This window comes from Epinephelus moara, chromosome 9 (genome assembly GCF_006386435.1).
Source record: "Epinephelus moara isolate mb chromosome 9, YSFRI_EMoa_1.0, whole genome shotgun sequence".
Taxonomy (NCBI): Eukaryota; Metazoa; Chordata; class Actinopteri; order Perciformes; family Serranidae; genus Epinephelus; species Epinephelus moara.
This window is the reverse complement of record NC_065514.1, coordinates 17,409,155-17,433,323: the sequence shown is the minus strand read 5'-3', so window position 1 is coordinate 17,433,323 and position 24,169 is coordinate 17,409,155. Positions and strand designations below refer to the sequence as shown.

The following is a 24,169-nucleotide window of genomic DNA, read 5'->3' as shown; positions in this document are numbered from 1 at the left end:
TCCCGCACTCTTTTGAATACTGATAACTCAACAGCAGAAAACACATCCCAGTCTGAAGCTATTGTTATCATGCCATTTGATGTGATGCTCACATGGGGAGAGCACTGCAGCGCCTCAACCTCACTGCTCCCCCTGTCCTTGGCTGTGGATGGGAACCATCTCGACACGTGTGTGTGTTTGTGACAGAGAGGGGGGACCCTTTTACCAAAAATTACATAACATGAGGCCATAACTATATATGGGTACACAGATAAAGCTCCAAAAATGGATGAGATGAAAGGCAGAGGTTCCTACACGGATGGCACCAGTGTCCCTTGCACAGTGCCTCCACGCCCCCTCCTCCCCTTTGTGGTGATGATGATGATGGTGATATCACCACCCCAGCCATCCTCCCATTGCATTTTCAGATCAATGAGAGAGAGAGAGGAAGAGAGAGAGAGAGAAAGGTCTGTGTATTTTCAGCCACACGCTGACAGCTGTGCAGCAACCCCACGTACGTGCTCATATCCGGAGGAACACAGAGACAGAGAGGAGAGACGGAGGAGAGGCTGAGACATCCCTCGTGTTTTTTTTGCACCTTTTTTTTTGCTCCGCAGACGCGTACGTGACTTATCTGCTCCCGGATTTCCCTTCAACTTTTTCTGTGTGGTTTTTATACTGTTTTTCACTGTCGCATCCCCTCCATCCTCCGACTCTTTGGAATGAACTGTTTCCCTGCCTGCGTCGTTTCCATGTCAGCATGGGAACTGCCGTGTCCAAAAGGAAGAATTTAAGAAACGATGCGATATCTTCTGTGGCAGCAAAAGTTAGGTGAGTGACACCCATGAGTGTAACCCATCATGCAGCACCCTCGGGGGGGGAGACTGGACGGGTAGGTGCGACCCGAGCGAAGTTACCGATGTGTGTGAGCTGAATTACCGCTGCGCTATCCCGGGTGCAGCTAGCCCTGGTTTGTAATGCGCAGAGAGGCTCTTTGCGCTTTTTGCACGTCTGCTGACTGTCCCGTCTAGCCCGGGGCGTACATCTGAGCAAATGTGTGCTTAAATTAGCCTGTTATTCTTTCCAAGGTGTGCACATGCAGCCAACGAAAGGGAAGGTTGCTCTGTAATTGCACGAGAGTGTGTTTTATTTGGACTAAATTAGCCGGGAGAGGGTATCTGCCTCTGGCGCGTCGGAGCTTTTACTGATGTTGTGAATGAAGCATCATTGTGTAATGAAAGTCATGCAGAGGCAAAGCGAGGGCTGCTGTGACTCACAGTTACCCTCAGACATTCTATCACCTAAAATAGTCTATCATCTGCTGTGGAAAAAAATACCCTGCCATCACTATCTGATTTTAAATGGTAATTTACGCAAAAACGGCTTCCTGTCTGGCCGCATCGACCCGAGCGCAGCGCGCAGCCATGAGGCTCCTGCCTTCACACCCCGGCGGGCAAATGATCCCGCCGCCAATTAATCAATCACAGCAATCGATCCGGTCGTTTGCAGTGATCACCTATCACGGTCAGTTACCGGAGCGGTCACAGAGGGCAGCACTGGTGAGCGCCTGTTAATTTATTCAGCATTGGGGGGAAAAAAAGCAGCGGGGCTCAGACTGTTTGGCACGTGTCCAACTCGTTAAAAGCTGTTAACGACTCACTCGTTCACCGTATGGATTTTTTTAACGCTTAATCCGCATCCAGCTGTTCTAACACCATGCAGCAAAAAGTAATAGCTGTATCCATGCTGTGCTGGCTGCATGTCTGAGGCTGAGCAGGAGCTGCGGTTCGCCGACGAGCACGTGTGACTGTGTTCATGTGTCCACACGTGAAGAGGGGAGGACAGCGAGCTGCGATCACGAGTGAGATCAGAATACAAATTTAGCTTTTCGGTGCCTCGCCAGTGGCCCCACAGCGGGCCCTGCTGCGCGAGTCTAATTCAATCAATGAATGACCTTGACTTGTGCGGACTTCAGCGTGCACAGATGTGGGCAGATGTGCTATTACGTCATCGGTGTCTCGGTGTGTATATGTCTTTGCATTGCACAGGCTGTATATGAGCCTCCTTTGCATGCGGTGCAGTGTGCGTGGACGTGTGTGTCTTGTGTATGTGTGTGTGTGTGTGTGTGTGTGTGCCACCTTGAGATGAGAATGTGACGCTCATACACAATGGCAAGTGACTACAGAGGGTGTCCTGGGCAGGTAGCCTACTGTAAGTGTGTGTGTTTCTGTGTGTGTCTCTTCACGTCAAATACTATTACCCATCTGACACAACTGCTAACTACTGAGGATGATCCCTGACTACACACACACACTCGCCCATCTTTCTTCAAAGAACACACACAACTAAGAGTTTAATTTTTCGGAGTTAATGGCAGCATGAACTTTGCAGCCGAATCACATCCAATATTGATCAGCCTTCCACCTGCACTCGACCTCATGAATGTGGAAGCAAGCATTCAAAAAGTGCTTCTCCTCTCCATGTCCGTCTCCACCTCGCACACAAACATATCTACATGCATACAGTCGGGCGTGTGTGCATACACCCCTCCTCTCTCTTTTCATCTACATTATGATCACATCTCCTCTCCGAAGGACAGGCTGGACGATGAATCTTCTCTGCAGATTTTAAATGCTAGAGCTCTGTCTGCAACATCAAATACAGCCATTCATGTTGTAATGTTAGATATTAAAGGATTATATCTCGTAGTTGCAATGTTAATTTTGAATGATCTGTTCCATATATTCAGTACATGTTGCATTGATCTTGTGTCAAGGGTCACGCCAGAACACACTCTGGCAACAGAACAATTTAGCAGCTGAATGCTAAACAGCCAAACATCTGGAGTTAACTGGAATTATCTGCACACTAACCGTCAGGATTTAAGACTTTCCCCTCCTCCTTGTTTTTGTTGATACGGGGCCAGGCAGCTAATTCTTTTCTCGAGGCAGTAAAGGGTCTGTTTGCTGCTATTTGGTTGCAACTCATGAGGAAAATAGACTTTTTATGTTTGTTGTGGAATCACTTTTCGATTATAGCGGGTCAGACAGGTTAATATGCCCGTGTGTACCTGCAGTCTACCATATGGCATGCCTCCATCTTCCATGCTGTGAGGAGTTGTGTGATGGCTGACACACACACACACACACGACACACACGACACACACACACACAGGGAGTACGGTTATAGCTGAGTTTTGACTCATCAGTTTTCATCTGCAACTGGGCTTCTTGCTGCTATAGTCGGTGTTATCGCTGTTACACAATGTTTCAGCATACACTGATTACATTACTTGCCCCCCCGCCCACCCATTTTGTAGCTTTGTTTTTTTCTTATCAATACTTGGTTGGACAACAGACGCTACAACTATAATCTGAAAGTATCTGCTCCATACAGCAGCAGCAGAGTCCCAGCACAGATTAGCAGGAGTCAGATTGCACACAAATTGACCGACAAGATGACAGCAAAGGATTTGGTGTTGAAGCAAAAATCAAAAGCACCTATTTGGTAATATTTCTGGTTTAAACCCAATGCTAATAGGGAACCTGACGGCATTAATGAGGGTAGAGGAGTTGGTTACATCACCAAGAAGTTGAAAGCTGTTCAGCCTGTGGCCTGCAGCTCTTCATTTAAAGGCACATATATGCTCAACATTAGATATGCATATGGACGTGGATGGAGCCCTCTGTCCACACTAAGTGCTCATGTCATCCATTTTTGTACACGTTTCCTGAAAGCTTACAGATACAGACGAAATGGAACGGTGCCATTGGAAATCATGGGGGCATTGTAGCAAATAGTTCAAGCAAGTTTTTTGATGTTGACGTTGAGTTGGTCAGAAATGTTAAACATCTACATGATGTGACTTTGCCCGGGCACAGGGACATCAGTTACTACAGAACAGCCTGGAAGAGACTGGATGGAAACTAAATGGGAATTGGACGGTAGCGAAAGAGAAGTGAAGGTTAATGCGAGACCTCTACCTCTACCCAGCTGGCCACCAACAACACTCAACACTGACATATGGTTGAATTTAGATTGTGATGTTGGGGGACCAAAATTCAATGTCAGGACAGCATTGAAAGGCCCAGTGTGCAGGATTTTGGGGCATCTATTGGCAGAGATGGTAAATAATATTCATAACCATGTTTTCATTTGTGTATAATCAACTGAATGAGCTGTTTATTTACATCCTACACACTAGACCTTTGATGCCAACATCAATTTTTATCGTAGAATACTCACAACAGATGACATTGATATCTTGTTGGTTTTAAGTTGTGTTTAGTCGCCAACATCCAATGTCTTCCAAACTTCTCACACTGCCATCTTAGCGTCGAGTAACAACTACCAACTTTTACTCAGTTTCTGCATTTACACAGTGGGTCGGCCGCAGAGTGCCATCCCAAACCAACTAGTAAGGAGTGGAAGTGAGTTACAAAACCCTCCAACAGTGAGTCTGCATTGATGCCAACTTACTGACCATGTGCAACAGCTAGTCATGGTCTAGTCATGGTAGACGCTCTGTACAAATAAAGTTCAGCGACTATCCTTACAAACGTAACCTGCTCAAACTAAAGCCCCTTTTACACTGCCAGATTTTCCGCAAACGTTGGGCTGTTTTGCCGGCAAGCTGTGTTTAATCACACAGAGCCGGATTGGCGAGTTGATCCAAGGCGCCCAATTTTCCGCCTCGTAGGGTTGTCATATTGCCAGAACTCTTTTACTTTAAAAAGTCCGAGGCGGCCTTCCGCAACGGGAGGGGCTGTTGAAGACTTGTGGGAGGAGCTGTGGATGACACCCCATGTGCGACCCACTGGCGGTGGATAAACAGGAAACAGCTGATAGCAGGAATTAGCGAGGAGCTAGTAGCAAGAGGGAAACACAAACCTGACAGACACTGTAAAGATGAGCAACTGGGGAGACAAGGAATTGCGCGCCCTCCTTGTCCTCGCAAACGAAGAGGCCATTAACCGTCAGATGACGGGGACGGTGAAGAACGGGCCGACTTACGAGAGAATCGCCGAAGGACTGACCAGCCGCGGCTTCCCTCCCACGTCACTGTTTACGTCACACGCTGAGCTACACGTTTTGTTACTTGCTCACGCCCCCCATTGCCCCGAAAAAGGCGCATTCTGTATAAACAAAAGTAGGTAGGCAGCATTTTGCTGCACTCCCTGATTTTGCTTTTATACTGCCAATGCTGAAAGAAGACTGATTGGGCTTTCCTGCAAATTTGCACAATTAATTGAGTTCTTTATTTCTTTTAATGATAAAAACATAATATACAAAACCTCAGGTACACCTAGACAATCGCAGCACATACAGATTAACTGTAAGTGCTAGAAATACATGTGAAGAGCATGAAATTGGATTCAGTTGTGTTTCTCTCCACGGTTACTAAAAGTTACGACAGTTTCTCGTTCCGCCACAGAGAAAGAAGCTTGTCCCAAAGTTTGCCGCTGTCACCTTGATGGAGGATGCTTTTGGTGAAAGTGACTACAAGTGGAATTACACTCCACGACAGAGTGGGAGTGGGTAGTGTCCGGTTTTGGAAAGTCCCATTGTCATGATGTTTTGGAGACCTAAAACCCAACATCTGGAATGCATCACAATGTTAATGTCCACACAATGTCAAATTCTAACATCATATGACAATAAAAATATTGTCCACCTAATTCATTCCAACCAAAATTTAACATCTGTCCAAAATAAGAGTCCAGTGTCTTTCTGATGTGATATTGACGTGCAGTGCCAGCTTGGTAGTGCCCTCTAGTAGTTGTATCCATGCCAACATAAAGGACAGATGGAAGTGTGTGGGCAGTAATTGTTACAACGTTTGAAATGGACGTATCTATTTTTGTACATAAAGGAAGTATAAATGAGTCTTAACAACTCACTATTGATGCACCCTTTTGTTCCATTACTCTATACGATATTTCAAACTGATGCGCTCTAAACAAATGCCGAAAAAGACTATTGTCTTGTTTGTGGGCACATTTTTGATGAAACATTCCCTGTGACTGCTTCATAATAAAGTCAACTCATGTTTTGGCAGTTAAATGCTTTTAATGTGAAGCTGCCGCAGGTGGAAATGTTTGGTTTGCATCAGCAGTAACTCAGTACATATATGAATATCTTCTTTCGTATGATGTCTGGTTTAATCTAACTGGTGTTGTCATGAGTTATTAACCAGTGGGAACATTTTCTCCCATCGCAGCTGCAGCAAGTGTCCATTTAGCAACATGATAAAGTGTCACCTCAGCTTTCACATCATATTAAAGGACATACCGTAATATAAATCACTGCTGGTTGAGTAGCTGGTCTCAGGTGCTCACATATACTCACTGTCAGTGCAACCTCCTCATGATTATGCTGTTGTCTCTTTCATCATTTTAATTCTCTCTTTTGCATACTGTACACGCAAAGACACACACATTCTCCTGTGCATTCAGAATCTTCCAGGCAAATGACAGCAGGTGTATGAGTCATCCTTTGCCAACAGATCCAAACATAAATCCACATACAAACTTCTTTTTTCTCTCTCCAATAAACACATAAAAGCCTCACACTCTTTTGGATCACGAAGACCCCTGCTGACGTTATTCACTCCCTGTTACCTAGCCATAATCATTAGCAGTACACGCATAACCTTTACCTACTGTTATCTTAATTACCTAACACTGTGGCCTGCTTCATTTAAACCAAATTCTAATTTTAACCTTATCTCTAAACCTGAATCCTAATCCCAGTCCCTTAAAGAAATGTCCCCACTCTGCAGGTGTAAGACACAAATGCACCCTCATAAATCTACACGGCACATGAACTCATTTATCATTCCTCACAGCTTTTGTGATCTGTTTCTCTTGCATCAACCTTAGTCTGACAGAAGCTCATGAAACATTTATTGAACAGGCTGACCTGTTTGCGGGGGTCATGACGCAGACTGTGTTTTTACACTGTGGAGACAGCAGTGGTCATTTTATTCAAGTGGTTGAAACCAGCTCATATTTATTGCATGTTTTCCTGATTGGCAACCTCTTGCTGTTGTGCAAATAAAGTCTGTCCTCTCCCAAAGTCAACAAAAGGCAGGCAACATTCATTTGTCATGTGATCAAATTTGCTCAGTGTTCAGTAGGAAAGCAGGAAATGGAGTGATAAATATTTACCACCTCAAATACAGGCAGAAAAAAATGATTTTGGTTTCTTTCAACCATGAAGACAGTGTTTTTTTCATCTGTAACCATAAAGATTATCTTTTCTTAACTTCTAGTTACCAAAATTTAACCACCACAATCTTTCCCTTGCTGGTGGAGCTACAAGAAAACTCAGGAGATCACCAAAGTCATTAGGATTTATCCTCTGAGGACCACTAATGTTTGTAACAAAGTTCATGGTAATCAGTCCCATAGCAGTGGAGACATTTCAGTCTGGACCAAAGTGGTGGACGGACTAACATTGCAACGGATGCTGTATAAAGAGTGAGAAAGTCCACTATAGGGCAGAAGGGAGGGCAGGTGAATGGGTCCAACAAGCACAGGACTTTAACCCAGGAGACCAGTGTTTGTGTCCTGTGTAAAACTAAAAGTCAATGTTGAGTTATTTTGTCATGTGGGTGACTTTTCCTAACCATAACCAGATAGTTTTGTCACCTAAACCTTACTGCTCAGGTTCTGCAGTTCCAACACATTCTCACTCCGACCTCGTCACGTATTGACGTTTGGTCATGGACTTTCCACGTCCACATACGACGTGCAAGGTCCCCTGGGTGCGTTGATTGTTGACGTTCTGGGACACAGTGTCAAGTTCTGCCTGTTACATGCATTGTCTTCTTTCCAAATACACTTCTGCTTTCACAGGACATTTGACATTTACATACAGTCTTTCAAAATAAACGCTCTACGTCAGTACAACACCACGAATTGATGTTTTCTTTTCCTTTGACAACAAAAGCACTTGGTTGGGTTTAGGAAAGAAGAACAGGGTTTGGCTTTAGAATCTTATGGGACGCGAACAGCTCTCTCCCCGGTGAAGGTCAGTGTTTGTTGGACCTATCCACCACCCGTCCCAGTCGGACTTTCGAAGCCTTAACTTTTGTCCTTGTCCCTCCGCCTTTCCCCCTGACGCTATTAAACTATAATGGCAACTGGCCGTGTATCATATCGGCGTTACAGGACGCCTTTTGGCATTGGTTTCTGACACCACAAGTCACTGCCCAAATGCTAGATTTCAACAACTTCAGAGTGAGAATGGGCTTGCAGTTCTTTCAATAGCCACTTGAGGCTCACTCCAGAAGCCAGTCAATCCCCATACACACCCATGCTGAAATGCCCAACTTTACAGTAGGAATAAACATGTTAATAGCCTGGAACAAAATACGTTTTGGTCCCTATGGCTAATTTTCCCCTTCATGACAACTGTATGGGGGTTGAATTTATATGTAACTCACCAGTTTAAATGTTTATGAGGCTTAAAGTTACACATAATTAAGGGCAGACCGCTTTGAGTGACAGGCTGGCTACCGATAGTGTCTTCTGCTTCTCAGTCAGATCCACCCCTCGCTCCACCACAGTGCCAGCTTCTTGCCCAAATATGGTCACTTCTGGCTCCAAAATACCAAAATAGTGACCGTCATAATGCTGAACGAGCGCAAGGCTTCAAAACAGGAGTCCACAATCCAATGGGTGACGTCAAGGTAGCTATGTCCATTATTCTTACAGTCTGTGGTCAATATACGAAGCAAAAGAATCTGGTTATGCTGGCTTCTGCCTAAGCATAAAAAAGAAGGAGCAGGGATAAGATCAGGTTGAATAAAGCCATGCAAATAGCATCACTTAAAATCGCTTGTGGTATGTCTTTGTCCTGTGTGTGCTGTGCCAGATCAGAAATCGCTCAAGCATTGACAAATTGTGTGTGCGTGTGACCCATTTTGCCATTGAGGTTTTAGGAGTTGTTAGCAGACACACAAAATAGTGACCAACCAAATTCATTTAAAATACATACAAACAATGACAGGAAACACTAAAGAGACACTGGCTTCTTGTACCTGGCATTCTTCTGTGCCTGTGTCATTTTATGCATGTTTATGGATTGCTGGTTATGAAACAGGTCACACTCTCCCCTCTAGCAGCTCATAAGAAGTAGCAAGCGACAAAGAGCAAAGGGGTGGGGGGGGAGAGAGGATGAGATTACCTCCAATTTACACACCAGAATTCTGCGACATTGAGTGAAAAAGCAAATGCTTTGATCTGCCCATCAGCCAGAGAGGATGGGCTGTGCTTTGGTTTGGCTGAAGGGCGTCGGACAACAGCGTTCACAGAGCTGTGGGGGTGTGAAAGATGGCACGGAAGATGAAAGGACTGTTTTACCGACAGATGCAAATGAAATATTGCATCTTAGTTTTTGCAGGGCGGTCGACAGGTGCGACTGTCTTTGTTGTAGACCTGCAGTAACTCTGTTCCAGGGGGTCGAGGGTTGTTATGCAATTGTTTTTTAAATAGCAGTTACTCAGATTCACTCAAGCTCAACAAAGGAAGAACATGTTTCCTCTGAAGTTCTGAAATCTGGTCATGTCTTTGCTAAAATCGTGCCTCACTGTGCTTTCTTATTTCCTTTTTAGCTCTTGTGTAAAAATACATACACTCTGTATTTCTGATTTTTAGAAGTATGGCTCCGTGCATCCTTATTTGAGCAAAGTATTTCTATGACATCTATCACCCCCCTCCTCTGTTTAATCAGACAGTCTAAGTCTCTATTTTCCATGAATATGCTGACAGAGGCAGATTTTATTGATTACAGTCGGGGGGATGATTAGGGCTCCAGCAGTGTTGTGTGATTGTTTATCTGTGTCTGTCTGTTATCGCACACTTTTATTCTACACTTTTTTCAAGTATTCTATGAGAAAACAGTCTAAGCCCAAGTTGAAAGGCAGATGTTCTAACTTTCCACTTTTCTGAGCACTTCCTCTACAGTTAAGTGACAACTGAGCAAGCTTAATTAACAGTGAAGACCGTGCGATATAGAAAAAGAGTGGACCATGAGGTACAATTGTTAGGTCCATTTCCAAGTGCAAACTGTACCCTGCACAATACTTTGATATTATGACATTTTTCTTTTAATTTCATTGTAATTTTCCTTTTTATTTTTACAAATTTTGTTATATTATTTAATAATATTTCATACTTCCTTTTTTTATGTGTCCGCGCCGGTGACAGTTGGGGTCAGAGGAATTATGCCTCCAGTTTGCCACCCATCCATACGTCCATCTGTCCATCAGTCTATGTATACGTATGTGCCAAAGAGTGATGCAGGGATGACATTATTAGTTAGACATTAGTATTTGTTGGCCAGCCTGTAATTAAGCATCACCCTGGTTCCCTTGACAAAAATCCAATGGGATTTTTGCATTGTTATGCCTGTTATCGATTTAAATAAGAATGTTAAATATGTGTAGGCTACTGCAGAGAAACAGAATAGTTCTGTGTGTGCGTGTGTGTTGGTGTATGTGTGATACGGTTGCATCACTCAGCGCTGTATGTGGCTGGGTTGAGCCACTAGTGTACTGACATTTTAATCAGCTCCCCAATCAGCTGCTTCGTTCCGGCATGTCCCATAATGCACCACACTTCAGGACTTGCAATTAACATTCCCAAGTCCCTTTGGCCCTCAGCACACGCAACAAGCCTCTCAACAGGTTCTCATCACCCCCGCTGTGCATATATGTGTGTGTATGCTCCTCCATGTGTGTGTGCGTGGAAACCCAATTCAATTAGACCATCTAAGAGGAGGATTCGATTAAGGAGCATTAAGAGTGAGGAATCTCTTTGCTTGGCAGCCCATTGTTTACAGTGGAGAGACGCCCGGGGAGACATCAGCCCTGATGATATTCAGACCAGTGGGAGCACTGCCAGGGGAGTGATGGCCTGCTTTCAGCCTCGAGCTGCTTGTCCTCTAAAGATATATGGTCACAGTGTTAAATGGCATCAGAATTCATAGGAGAAAGGCATGAGATGATTAGATATGGGTCAATACTGAATGCGGCAGCATTGTAATTTGTGGCTCTTTGAGAGTACCTGTATGTCATTTCTTTAACCTCAGCGTAACCTGTGAGTCCTCAAAGTCCATTTCGTAGCCATGGAGATAATTTGTTGATAAAAATTACATCTTATATTTAATGATGGTGCAAAAAAAGCGTTGCTTTCTTACCTATTTGTCACATAAAAGGGTTATGATATTTTTCTCTGTTCCATATACTCTCTATAATGTAATTATCTTATTGAAACTGGGCTATATTTCAAAGTTAATTGCACTGATTTTGCCCACAATCCACATATTACATATACTTTTGTCTCCACATAGGAGTTTTATGATGTTTTCTTGCCTGGCGCATATCCAAATGTGGGTGGGCATTTTATACCTGTCAGAGCACTAAAAACATTAATGTAAGAGCACCTTAGAAACAAGACAAAAAGTCAAAAAGAAGTGCTTAAAGCTACACTGGAACAAGTAATGTTTCACCATCCACATCCTAAGTTTAAACATGAAGACACTGAAAAATGGCATGTTTACAGTTTCATAATGTTCCTATCTGTCAAGTACGTAGTTATGCATTGTTCCGTCTAACTCCAATAAAAGACATGAAGTGCTGATGTGTATCTTCGTGTTGCTAAGGATCCCTTTATGCATCTGCGAAGTGGTTAGTGGAGTTTGTGGCAGAAAGTGTTTAAAGAGGAGTGGAGTGTGTGTAATTGTGTCTGACTCATTCAGCTAGTGGAATGCTAAGTACACTACAGTATGTGCTGAACTGTAGACCCAGACAAGAGGCGAAATATGCTCATGTTCGCTCTCGCTCGCTCACTCAGCGGGAGCTTCAGGTTGCACCCACAGTAGTTTACATAACAGAATTACAGCTACTCGTGGAGAGGAGTTCTGTCCAAGACATCGGACCATTAGCGTCCTCGTTGCATAAAGTTGGAGGCTGCCCTCCAAAAAAAGATGAGCGTTATCAGTCATTTTAGCAAAGGCATATGTCTTCGTTGAAGTGGCAATGCTTACTAGCAGCTGTAGTAATTATGACTGTTGTCCATCACAAGAAAAGTCAGATGACATTATGTTTTTAGCAGCAATTTTTACATACGGAGGAGATCAGGGTGGATGTGAGGGTCAACAAAATGTCAGACTTTAACACCAGAGAGTGTTGTTCAGTTTTAGTTTCCCACTGACAGTCAATGTGTATTTCTTTCAAAAGGGGTTCATACTTACATTTTGGGTTTCTACTAGAAAGTGGTTAATTTTCCTAATACTGTCTCTGCTGGCACACCTCTATCTGAGACACTTCATTTTAGCACCTGTCTCTTTAAGCCTCCCTCCCAAAAAAGCCCATTCTGCTCTGAATGGTCAGCATCTCCATGTTTTCCATATCAGTGTCTATGCACCTTGCAACCAGCAAAAATGACCATAACTGCAGGTATATGATTCAAAATCTGGGAGAAATTAAAATCATCAGCAACCAAGATTACAGAAGTCCCTGACTTTAGCATGTAGCTACATGTAGCAGTGCACTTGCAGCCAGGGAATGACTCTGTATAGCAGCACTTTTGACAATTAAAAATCACCAATAAAAGCTTGAAAAAATGTTCCAGCAGGAATATGATCTGAGAACAGGGAGAAATTAACAACATCAGCAAAATGACATGTTTCCCTGGCATTAGCATGTTGCTACATGTAGCAGTGCACTTGCAGCCAGGGAATAACTGCCTATAGTTGCAGTTTCTCAAATGAAAATCACCACTAACAGCCTCTAAATGCAATTGAACATGTTCCAGCAGGAGTATGATCCAAAATCAGGGAGGAATTTACAACATCAGCAACCAAGATTACATGTTTCCCTGATCTCAGTATGTGCTACATGTAGCAGTCAACTTGCGGTCGGGGAATGATTGTGTATAGCGACCTTTTCAACCATTAAGAATCACCAGTGAAAGCCTCTAAACACAGCCAAACATGTTCGAGTAGGAATATGATCTGAAATCACAGAGAAATTAGCAACATCCACAACCAAGATAACATGTTTCCCTGACATTAGCATGTAGCTACATACACTTGCAGTCGTGTACCTGGATCAGAGTCACAAGGTGATGTCAGCTTGTCTCGAGAGAAAAAAATTTGGAAACAGTATTTACACAAGTCTGAAGCCTGATTACTTTCACGTATTATTTGCAACTTTGGCCACGTATAATATGAACAATTTACACTGTAACATTATATATGACAGAAAATGAAGAAAAGCATGAAAGGTTCCTTTTACCCACAACCACGTTTCCTGACTGACCATAACCATGTAGTTATCATTGTAACTATAAGGACGAAGGTCCCCTAAACCTTTGCAAAGCAGTCATTTTAACCCAAGCTACAAAGTACTTCTTTTTACCAAAACCATAATCTTTCCCTGACCAAGTTGTTTTTGTGCCTAAACCGGACCAAACCTTAACCACAGTGCTGTCACATTGGCAGATAGGGCAACCAGATGACAAAATGCTTATATGAGTCACTGTGGAGGGTGATTACAAACATGGTATTTTGTCATTAAATTTGGGGACTTGTTAGGTAGGTGAGAGCGGAACCATTTCCAAAACCCCTGATTGTTGGTAAGGACGCTGTGACATCTGAGTTGGCAGCTGAAAAGCATTGCACTCACCACTGATGTTGCCAGGATATCTAACCTTCATGTAAGACAAACAACGATGCAAGCACGGAGGAAATGGATAATGTAAATTTCTTGCATTACTGTAAAAGCTAGCACGATGTAGACATTTTATGGACTATAAAAAGTTGCATTAAATGTGTACCGAAAATGGTGGTCAACACCCTGTTGTAAAAAATAATACAGGCACAAGGCACGGCAGAGTACAGGTATAAAAATTCTCCCGTTAAAAAACGTTTCTATGAATTCCATGAACGTGCCACCATGGAACAGTTTCTAGAAAATGATAGCGATCACATTGTTCATACTGTAGTGATATTCTTGGAAACTTCAAGGCTGGCAGTGTGAAAGCAGTACATTTATTGAGGGAAGAGAATTCTACTTTATCTTTAAGGTTACAGATTTCACTCTCACACAGCCAGTCTCCTCCATCACTGTCAGAATATCTAATCTGATCTGATCTGAATCCAGGACACTGAACTTGAACCCGTGCCATCCTTGTCACTCCTGTTTGACACGTTTCACTAACCGCATATATATTGTATTTAAACAGCCTGTTGAAGCCCCTCCAGAGGTTCACTGACACTAAGTTTTTGAGAGTTGATTTGATTTTCAAAGACACAGTTGTCACGAGGAGGAAACAGAGGCCGTTGTTAGATTAATCGCCTTCCTCCTCATTGTCCTGACTGTGCTTTCTGTCTGTCTGCCTCTGTTTCCTCAAGTTTACGCCACCTTGCATTTTTAATATGCCCCCATTTTTTCTCTGTACTCCCCTCTTCCTCTTTGCTGTAATCCTGGCTCTCCTCCTCAGGAACTCCCCTCCCTAACTCGTTTCTCTCCCCAAACCCCCGTCACATGTCTGAGAGCATGCAGGACGAATTTCATATCTGCCTGTCAGGCTCTTTCTCTTCTTCCCCGTCTCTAACTTCTCCTCCTTCATTTTTCACATGTGCGAATAGTATCTCTCCCCCGCCGCCTCATGCACCTGTGTCCCTGAGGTGCTGTGCTCACACATCATATATGGACCGGCTGCACGGCAGCGATATGAGACAACACAGAGAGAGGGTTTGTTAAATGGATGGATTGAGGGGCGTTTTGCTCTATCCGTTTCCGACTCAGTTTCCTCTCATGTATAATGGATGCTGCGAGTCTCTTGCACCATTGTTTGCTGATTCTAATCAGAGTGCTCGGCCTGTTGAATAATAAAACAGGAGGGCAAAATGAAAATGTCTCAGAGCTTCAGAGGAACACCTGCTGATTAGAGCATAGACTACATTTATCACAACTGTCCTTAACGGGACCGGTTGCTTCTTACATCACCGCATGCACACGCACACACACAAACATACTCTCAGCTTTTTTTTCTCTGTTGCCCTTGAACATATATACAAAGACTTACTCACACACATGCACATGCCGAAGTGCATGGACATGTCACACAATATCTATTAGATGTCTGTCTGCCTGTCCTGGGAGAGAGATCCCTTCGCAGTTGCTCTTTCAGAGGTTTCTACTAGGTTTTCTTCATTAAAGGTTCCTTATCAGCTGTGAGGGTCCAAGTACAGAAGGATGTCCTAAGTTGAAAAACCCTCTGAGGCAAATTGTATTTTGTTATTTTGGGCTGTATAAATGAAATGCACACACACAAATCTCCAGACTTACAACTGTAGGCTGACTTCTGTAGTATTTCCTTGTCTTGACGCCTTGTCTTGTAGAGTCAGATCTGATTTTTCAAAACCTTTATATTGTGCTTACATGGTGAATATTCTTGAATACATTTGTGTTGAATCAAATTACCACAAACCAACTGGCCCACAGCAGCTAGGTATCATTCCAACATAAGAGTCCTGGTTGTGTTCTGGGTCTGCAGGCAAAATACAGCAAGAAGCTGCTATTTGTCTGTGTGCACTGTATAGCACTTAATGATTGGAGGGGCAATAAGAGCCACAGGTCATTTTTGCCCCACAGGGACCTACTGGTGGACTCATCCAATGTGTGAGCCTGGAGCTAAAATGTCACATACAGTATCTCACCCAATGCTGATACAGGCGAACATGTAATTATTATCTCGGCAGGGTGTAAGCCTGTGTGTGTGTTTTGTGCACATTTGTGACAGTGTTTTCAAGGACCTCTAATGGATGTGCTGATTCTTTAGCAGGCCGTATTTTGACCCATTTCATGCCTCAAAAACTGACATCCTTATAAAAGTCTGGCGCCATTTTGAACTGGAGAAAATGGAGATTAATTCCATATGTACCAAAGTTATGCGCAATACAAGATGAACAAATCCCCATTTTTTGGTATCTTTGCCGCCATCTTAACAATAAGGGAGCCTGTGAGTGAGTAAGACTCAACTCCTCTTTGTTGTGGGAGGTAGAGAGGAGCTTCTTAAGACACTGTCAGAGGTTTGTCTCCTTATAGCCTGTCTACTCTGGTTACACCTTGATAATGTAAGCTGCACCCCACCCACATGACCCCAGACACACCTGGCAGACATCTGCACTCTAATAAGAGCACTCTTCTAGCTGCTTGTGATTTTTGTCTTTCTAATGGAGGTCCACATTAACCTGAACTCTGGTGCGGTTGAGCTCTCACAAAAAGTCTCTACTACAACCTACATATTGATACAGAAGGAGGTGACTATGCTGACTTACATTATGCTCTCTTATTACTAATGTATGTATTCAGAGAGGATTAATATTGATAGAGGACCTCAGAGTTTCCGAACATAACAGCTACAATTTCTACTTCCTTGTCGAGTCACAATAAATAATGTTCCAATGTTTGAAGGGTTATTAACTTGAATAATAAAGCCATACTTCCATTATAGAACCTCCTCGGATCAGACATGTACCATGTAACTGTGTTATTGTTAAAAGGTATTGTAGGTATAGTTTAATCTTTCTGGGCAGGGCTGAGTTTAAATAAGAAGCCCGATGTAAGAGAGAATGAAAGATGGTGCATCAGAGAAATGTTTGAGAAAAAAGAAGAGTCTGTTTTCAGTGCACTCCTGCTCCTACCGTGTGTTAGCGTACGTGTGTGTGCCTGCTGTGTTGGACAGGCTTTAATAATTGACAGAGCTGCCAGGAAGGAGGCGTTCATGCACCCACAGATTCCCCTGTATTCAGCGGATACTTCTGCACAGTCACCTCCAACATTAGCTGCGATAGGCAAACAGGCAACTTCCCTGCATGTACTGAAGTATGTAAACAATCAGTTGACCCTTGATACCGTAACTGCAGCTGTGGACACGTCAGGTGATTTTATTGGATCACATCGACAAAAATTTAAGTGGCGCATAATGCTTTTACAGCAGGTTTTGAAAAAGGAAACAAATATGCTGACTCATAACTCATAGTCTGCTTGTAGTAGATTATTATTAGTAATAAACTAATTGAAGTCTGAGTGTTAAAAGTCAGTTTGCATACAGTGTGTATGTAGTGTGTTAAATGATAGATATCTTAATATGTTTTTTATTGCTGTAGGTGGTATTTGTTGTTCTGGTGAACTGTTGTGAAGATCTACAACAAATAGACAATTTGTGAGCACATCTCAGAAAAGCCCAGACCCCGTCTCCCAGGACTCTCATACCCGATGTTCATCCCTTTTCTGACACGGCCAGTCAGAGTTGATTTGCCGCATCTTTTTACCCTGGCAGCGGCGTGTGCCAGTAACATAGACTTCACCAATCTGTTCCACTTCACACAAGCTTCTCTGATATTGTAGTAATGTTGTGCAGGAATCACATACAGCTGGCAAATCGTCCGTGGTATGAACAAGTCCGCTGAGCTGTAAGTATAGTCATGCTTCACCTCTAGGGAACTGGTTATCAAATTTGTTTGTCTTTTTTTATCTCTAAAAGTTGAATCACACAGCCGAAATACATCTGTTACTGTTCTTTTTTTTTTTTTTTTTGTAAAGCCATTTTAATGACAGTCCTCGCCTCTACACGTGCCAATGTTCCACCAGAACACGTTGGCCACCAATACTAATTTGCAAAGGCACTTTCGCTGCATCCTGGGTTTAGTGCCAACCAAGACGATTGTGATTGGTTTAAAGAAATACAAACAAGCCAGAGCATTTTCCCCCTATAGCTGATGATGATGTGTGCTTCCAGACCTTTCTCTAGAGCTGCCACAGCACTGTGGAGAAAAATTTGGTTACAAGGGACCAATCTCATCATGATCCTTGCAATAGGAACAGGGGTCTAATGATACATGGATCTGGATCAAGGCATCGATTCAATGATCAACAATCCAATATAACTAATGCAAAGTGCAAAACATCAATACATATCGTCATCTTTAAAATATGTCCTTTGAAATTCACATGGCACCTCTGTGGCACCATTCCCATCCAAGCACACCTCCTTCCTAAACACTCAAACAGTGCTAGCGTCCTAGTGACAGGCAGGCAATGGCAAGCAGCCAGAAAAAAGACAATGAAGATGTTTACTGATATTATCTCAAATCGATCGCTGGCCCCCGAATTAAATTGACTCAAAATCGTATTGCGGAAGACTTTGCGATATCAGCTAATATCATATTGTTGTCAAAAAAACAATGTTCGCGCTATAGAGTCACTATGACTTCCTGTCTTAATGCTGCCTTTGTATTTTTACACAGAACTAAACCCCGGCAGAGTCAAGCCGACCCAGTGTGTAGCATGCCGGCATCCCACAAGCAAAAGAGGCATGACAGTTGCGACATGTAACAAAACAGCATGCACCGTTCAATTTGAGATATAATATATGTGTCGCCAGCACCAATAACAGTGGCATAACATGTTAACAATAACAATCATTTACCATCCCTGTTATATAGTGGTTGGTCTTGACCTCTGCTTGGAGGGTAAGGGACTCCCAAACCTCATTGTTTTACCAATTTGCAGACATTTTTGCCTGCTGTTCTTCTTTGAGTTTGCTGCTAACTGCTATTAGCTGCTTTTTAAATCCCCCAGGGTTGGTTTGCACACATAACAAAACGTCAAGCCTGTCCCATCCTGCCGGCTGTGTCTTTCACACACATTATTACCTCCGCTGCCGGATTTAAGGCAAGAACACTCTGTCCCCTCATTCTGCGATTGTACCTTTTATAGAGAATAGCAAAGCATAATAATGGCGCGACATTCAGCCATGAACAGGCGTGTAAAAGGGGCTTATGATATCATATTGTGATGAAACTTGTGATTTACACCTCTAGACAGGAATAACTTCATACTAATAACATACAGTATTAGAGTTACTCACATTTCCTCCTTTCCTCTGCTCCCTCCACTCATTCTTAATTACTGTCATGAATCGTTATTGCTAATAGTTATTGCTGCGGTACATTTCCTTTCAGTCAGTATCCAGATTGACATTGAAAGCACATCTTCAGAGTTATTCGTCTTTCTTTTGGCCCGTCTCTCTTTGCTCATTTTCCTCTCCTGTCACACGCCGACTAGAGGAACATTAGGAGGTCAGTGTCATTCAATTGCGGGACCTGGGGCTATTTTATTAAATGCTGAAGCCCTCTATGATATTGAGTTTTCACTATATGTGGCTGAATGGACGTCTGCAACGTATTTCTTTGTCTATTTCTGTGTGTGAGTAAGAGAAAGACCAATAGGAAAAAGAGGAGCTAAGTACCAGTTGCAGAGCTGCGGTTGTGGAGCTCATAGCATCTATTTTAAGCACGTCTCAGCAATCTTCTTCGGTTGTTGTCAAGGTTAAGTATTTTTCTTAACACAGGGATACAGTATACATCCACACATACATTCAGTGTGTGTATGAAACAAGGAAACAAACACACTTATGGTCTGCCAGCTGCAATTACATCCCACCAACGCAAACTAAGGTCATACTGAGAAATGAAGTCGAACAATCCTTCACTCTATCTCCTCCGGCTGTCTCATACTCTGTCTCTCTTTCAGTCTGAGGCTGCCTGAAGTGTGGAGATAAAACAGCTGCATCTTTAATCTGTGGGTGGCACAAGCCTACAAAGAAGGCAATTAGGTTTATAATTTACAATTCCCTTACCCTTCTCTCCTCTCTACCCTTCCATTTCCTCTCCTTTCAACTCACCCCTCCTTTCCACCCATGAATTAATGTCTTTATGTGTGTCATGTGTGTGTGTCCCCACAGAGCAGCGAGAGCATTTGGAGAGTACCTGTCCCACACACACCCTGAAAACCGAAACGGATCAGGTCAGCGTCTAAGCCATCCTGCCATTTGTCCATCCCTGTTTCCTGCTCCGCCTGTTCCTTTGTGGTCTTTAATCCTTCCTCCACCTGCTTCACCTCATCCTCTTTTGAAATGCCAGGCTGTGATCATTAGTGTAGCTGATAACCGAAGGAAGATGGTGATATTTTCCTCTGTGTCATCCTCAGCTTTCCCCTCTTTCTCTCTTCTCCTTGCTCTTTAGCACCTTGGTGTATTTCTTATTCTTTAACACTCACATTTGTCTTTTTTGCCTTCGTTCTAGCTCATCTTCTGTGTGAAACCTTGGTGGGTCCCGACCCGGAGTCCCCAAGTGACACGATTGGTCCCAACAACAATAATCACCTTCACCCCTGCTCCAACACTACCAAGGGCTGTGAGGACAAACGGGAGTCCAGCCTGGTGAAACCCCCGCTGGGCTTACTCCAGCCACCTCCCCCCTCCATCACCATCTCTACCAAAGCGTCACGACTCTCCCTTGAGCGCAGCTTCTCAGCGGAGGAAGACCAGCAGAAGTCCGTCGAGTGCACCCTGCAGCCTGCCCGCGTGTACACCATCACCACCCAGCGCGGTATGCTGATGAGCAGCGGCCGGGGCAGCAAGGAGAGCCTAGAACTGGACGTCCTAAAGGAAAAGACGGGGAGTGGCGGGGTTGGATCCAGAGGTGGCTTGATCCAGTCCTCCACTTCCCCTTCCTCCACCTCATCTTCTCCAACACAATACCACCAGGCCAGCAGCGGCCGTTGCACCAGCCACCATCACAGAAACCATCACGACCCTCACCACGGGAACCACCACCATGCGCCCTCCAGTAGTGCAGGAAGTAGCGGGGCAAGTGGAAGCAGCAGTAGCAACCAGCAGCAGCAGCAGCAGCAGCAGCAGCAGCAGCAGGCTTTAAACGTCGCTGGATCCCACTCCCATCATGGATCACACCACCACCACCATCACCTGTCTCAACCCCCACTGCAGACCTCCGTCAGCGCCCACAACATCCGCAGCTGGGGCGAGGGTGGAAAAGGGGAGGCGGAGTGCAGCGGGCTGGCCTGTGAGTCATGCAGCGGCGCCCCCTCACGGAGCCAGGGCTCCCTGGATCTGGAGAGCGCTTCCCGAGAGGCAGGCAAGCAGCACCGACGCCTAGAGCGGATGTGGAGTGTGGACCGGGTGACTGGGCTGGAGAGAGGTGAGAGGGCGGAGGACACAGAGGGAGAGGCGCTGAATTTCCAAACAAGGGCGGGAGGGGGCAGGGTTTTTCACAAGACCCTGTGGATGGGACTGGTGGGTTTGGTATTGGACCAGGAGATGAAATAGCATTTGACTTATTTTAATCACTTACCTGAATCCACTTGTCAAACATAAAGATCTGTTTAAATTCTATACTTCTCCATTAGTCTAGTGTTTTTTACAGTTTAATTATATAAAGTAATAATTCTAGGTTTTATGGAAGTTTAAGGATCACTTAAAAACAAGTAACAAATAACACTTAACCCTTTAGGGAGCATTTAGTATGGAAGAAACTTTGCAGTTAATTTGTAATTTTAAAGGTTCTGTATGAAACTTTTGACCAGTATTAAGCCTTTTTTAATGACAAGGGTAGAACAAGTTGTAATGTAACTTAAAAACTGTAACTCACTGGCTTTCTCAGTTGCCTCTATCCTGTGGACGAACTTCTATGTAAAGGACTTGGGCCTTTACACTTCAAAGGATGTGACATTATGCGCATTTCCAGGTGCCTCGCCTCACTTATGCTCCACTACAGCGCTAACAGTGTGCAACAATTGCTAACTTTAGATAACAAATGGAGTCTGCTAATGTCCACAAATGACCGACACCCAACACAACACCGAGTTCACACATGCTGTGTTTCTGTTTTATACATTATGCAGTGGCGGCCTGGCTGTAGCAACTCATATTCAGCTTGCTTGCTTGCTAATGACATCACCAGGAAAATACTAGCCTACCTGAGTGGATTTGTTATTAGCTAGATACATGATACTAACTTACGTAATATTACAGTCGATATTGATTTAGCCAACAACTGGATAAAAGATATAACGACACAAAGCTCTTTTTACTTGCCAAGAGCGATGCAGTAGCAGCCAATGAGCTGTCACCTGAGCTAATGTAAGCTAGCTGTAACTTAGCTGATAATGTAATATGCTAACGGTACGCTACTAGTATCATGGAGCCAATGGTCCAAATGAAATAGGAACACTGGTAATAGTAACATTTTACTAAATATCACTTAAATGTATTTTCCAGCTTGCTTAATATGAAGATGGTCTGATTTGTGTTTGTCACTGGTTTAATTGATGCCCACCCTGCCAACATTTATGTGAGGGTCGTAAACGGGCTGAAAAATGGGCCCCCAATGGGATTGTCCATGGGTTCCATATTGGCCAAATGCCTGTTGCCCACATGGGTGGGTTATCCAAGTGGGCCCCACATAAGATAACCATTTTGGACCCATGCCCTCTTGGTACCCAGGTAGCACTAGCACCAGCTCACCCATGTGGGCAACTGGCATGGGGCTGATATGGAACCCATGGACGGTGCCATTTGGGGCCCATTTTTCAGCCCATTAACTATCCACATAGGCCCCACATACAAATGTTGGCTGGGAAGGTGCTCGCTCACGGCTACCAAGTATGAGCACCGGAGCATGAGCAACAGGATGCTGACTGCAGAACACTTAACAGCCTCAGAGAGGTGTCACTAATAACTTTCTTAAAGTTACATACAGAACCTTAAAGTTATTTTACTGCGTGTAATGAAGTCAATCACACACAGAGCTCAGACCTAGGTTTAAATGCATTAAAGTGACACATCCCTTAAAAATGAGCTAGAATTACAATTCAAATCTATTTCTTCTCACTCTTGTGGGGCTGGAGGGTTTTGTTGTTGGATGTGACGTGGTGGTCTGTATTTCTGACTCTTCGTCTCCCCCGTCTCTCTCCTCTGCTGTCTCCTTCTGTGTGTCTCCCTCTCTCCATTTGTGGAGTGGTGGACTGTGAAGTGCTGGTGCTGTCGCTGGTTTTGTGCTTCCATATTTCTAATATATTTATCACAGCGTTTGCCAATATTGCACACAGATTTTTCTGCTTTTTTTTCCACTTAACCCTGAAATGATCATTTTTCTCTTTAATTGCAGAAGACACTAACTGGTTCCCCAAGGAAAATATGTTCAGCTTTCAAACTGCCACAACAACCATGCAGGCGTGAGTGTCCAACCTTAAAGCACACATATAAATCTCACACGTGCACAAACACACACAGTCATATCTACGGTGTATCAAAGGTCAGGCTAGCGTGTGACGACCAGAATTAACGGACCGTGCTGGTGTTTTTTGCATGTTTTAGCATTACCACAAACCATTTTCCAAAGCTTGCTATAGGTTTTTAGATTGATTTCTTACCTTCCAGGCTGCCATTGATTTTCATTCCAGTAAGCTATAAAAACAGCTTGCAGACCTTTAAAGCTTGCTCAAGGAGGACAATCCATCATAGTGAATATTTTGTCAATGTTTTTTGTCAAAGTTGAATAATTGATGCGTGATAAAGCCTTTGTAAGCAGGGATTGTTTTGAAAGCTCACCTTGAGGACCATTTGGCATCTTGATAGTTGGGCACTGAACAGCAAAACGTGACCAAAATCTCATTATCACTTCCACAATGTCCAAGTAGATTTTTTAGATTTAACTTTCTAAGAGCACCGTTTATCATTATATGATTAAAATAAAAGCTATAATTTGTCAACATCAACAAGTTTCAAGTATCTGTAAACTAATGTTTCATAGCGTGCCAAAAAGAAACCAATGGTTCCCTTCAATCTAACAAATTAGAAAACTAAGAGTCTGCAGCCTTACTAGAGCGACTGTGTGAGTCTGTACTTAAATGCTGACAATGACAATGCCAACCTGATGTTCACCATCAGGTGGGAATGTCATTAGTGTATTTGATTATTAATGAAAGCAATGGAAGAATTGGATGCACCGAATGACATTTTGACCTAATGGTGGCATTAGATCAAAATTTTAGGGCTGGGTATTGTTTAAAAAATTACCTTCCCAGTGCCAGAACCAGTGCCCTTAAAGTGTTACCGATACCAATAGAGTAGGCTACTTCATTTGATACCTTTATTTTTGTACTTTTGTACTGTAAAATGCCACCAAATGCCGCAGTCGTATAGCATAGCCATGCTTTCAGAGTAGCATCTCAGCACGCTGACATGCTAACTCTGTCAAATAAACTGCACTCGACCACTCATACCACCAAAGACTGTATCAATTGTA

At 43.5% G+C, this 24,169-nt stretch overlaps 1 protein-coding gene across 1 annotated transcript in view; it reads left to right on the top strand.

Moving 5' to 3' along the window:
• Positions 1-447: 447 nt before the first annotated feature.
• Positions 448-24,169, top strand: part of nsmfa (NMDA receptor synaptonuclear signaling and neuronal migration factor a) — a 69,695-nt gene continuing 45,973 nt past the window's right edge. Inside the window, exons 1-4 of the mRNA XM_050053203.1 lie at positions 448-810; positions 19,807-19,868; positions 20,147-21,061; positions 23,030-23,096. Of these exons, the coding sequence (XP_049909160.1) occupies positions 740-810; positions 19,807-19,868; positions 20,147-21,061; positions 23,030-23,096 (1,115 nt within the window). The 5' untranslated portion in view covers positions 448-739. The remainder of the gene's footprint in view (positions 811-19,806; positions 19,869-20,146; positions 21,062-23,029; positions 23,097-24,169) is intronic.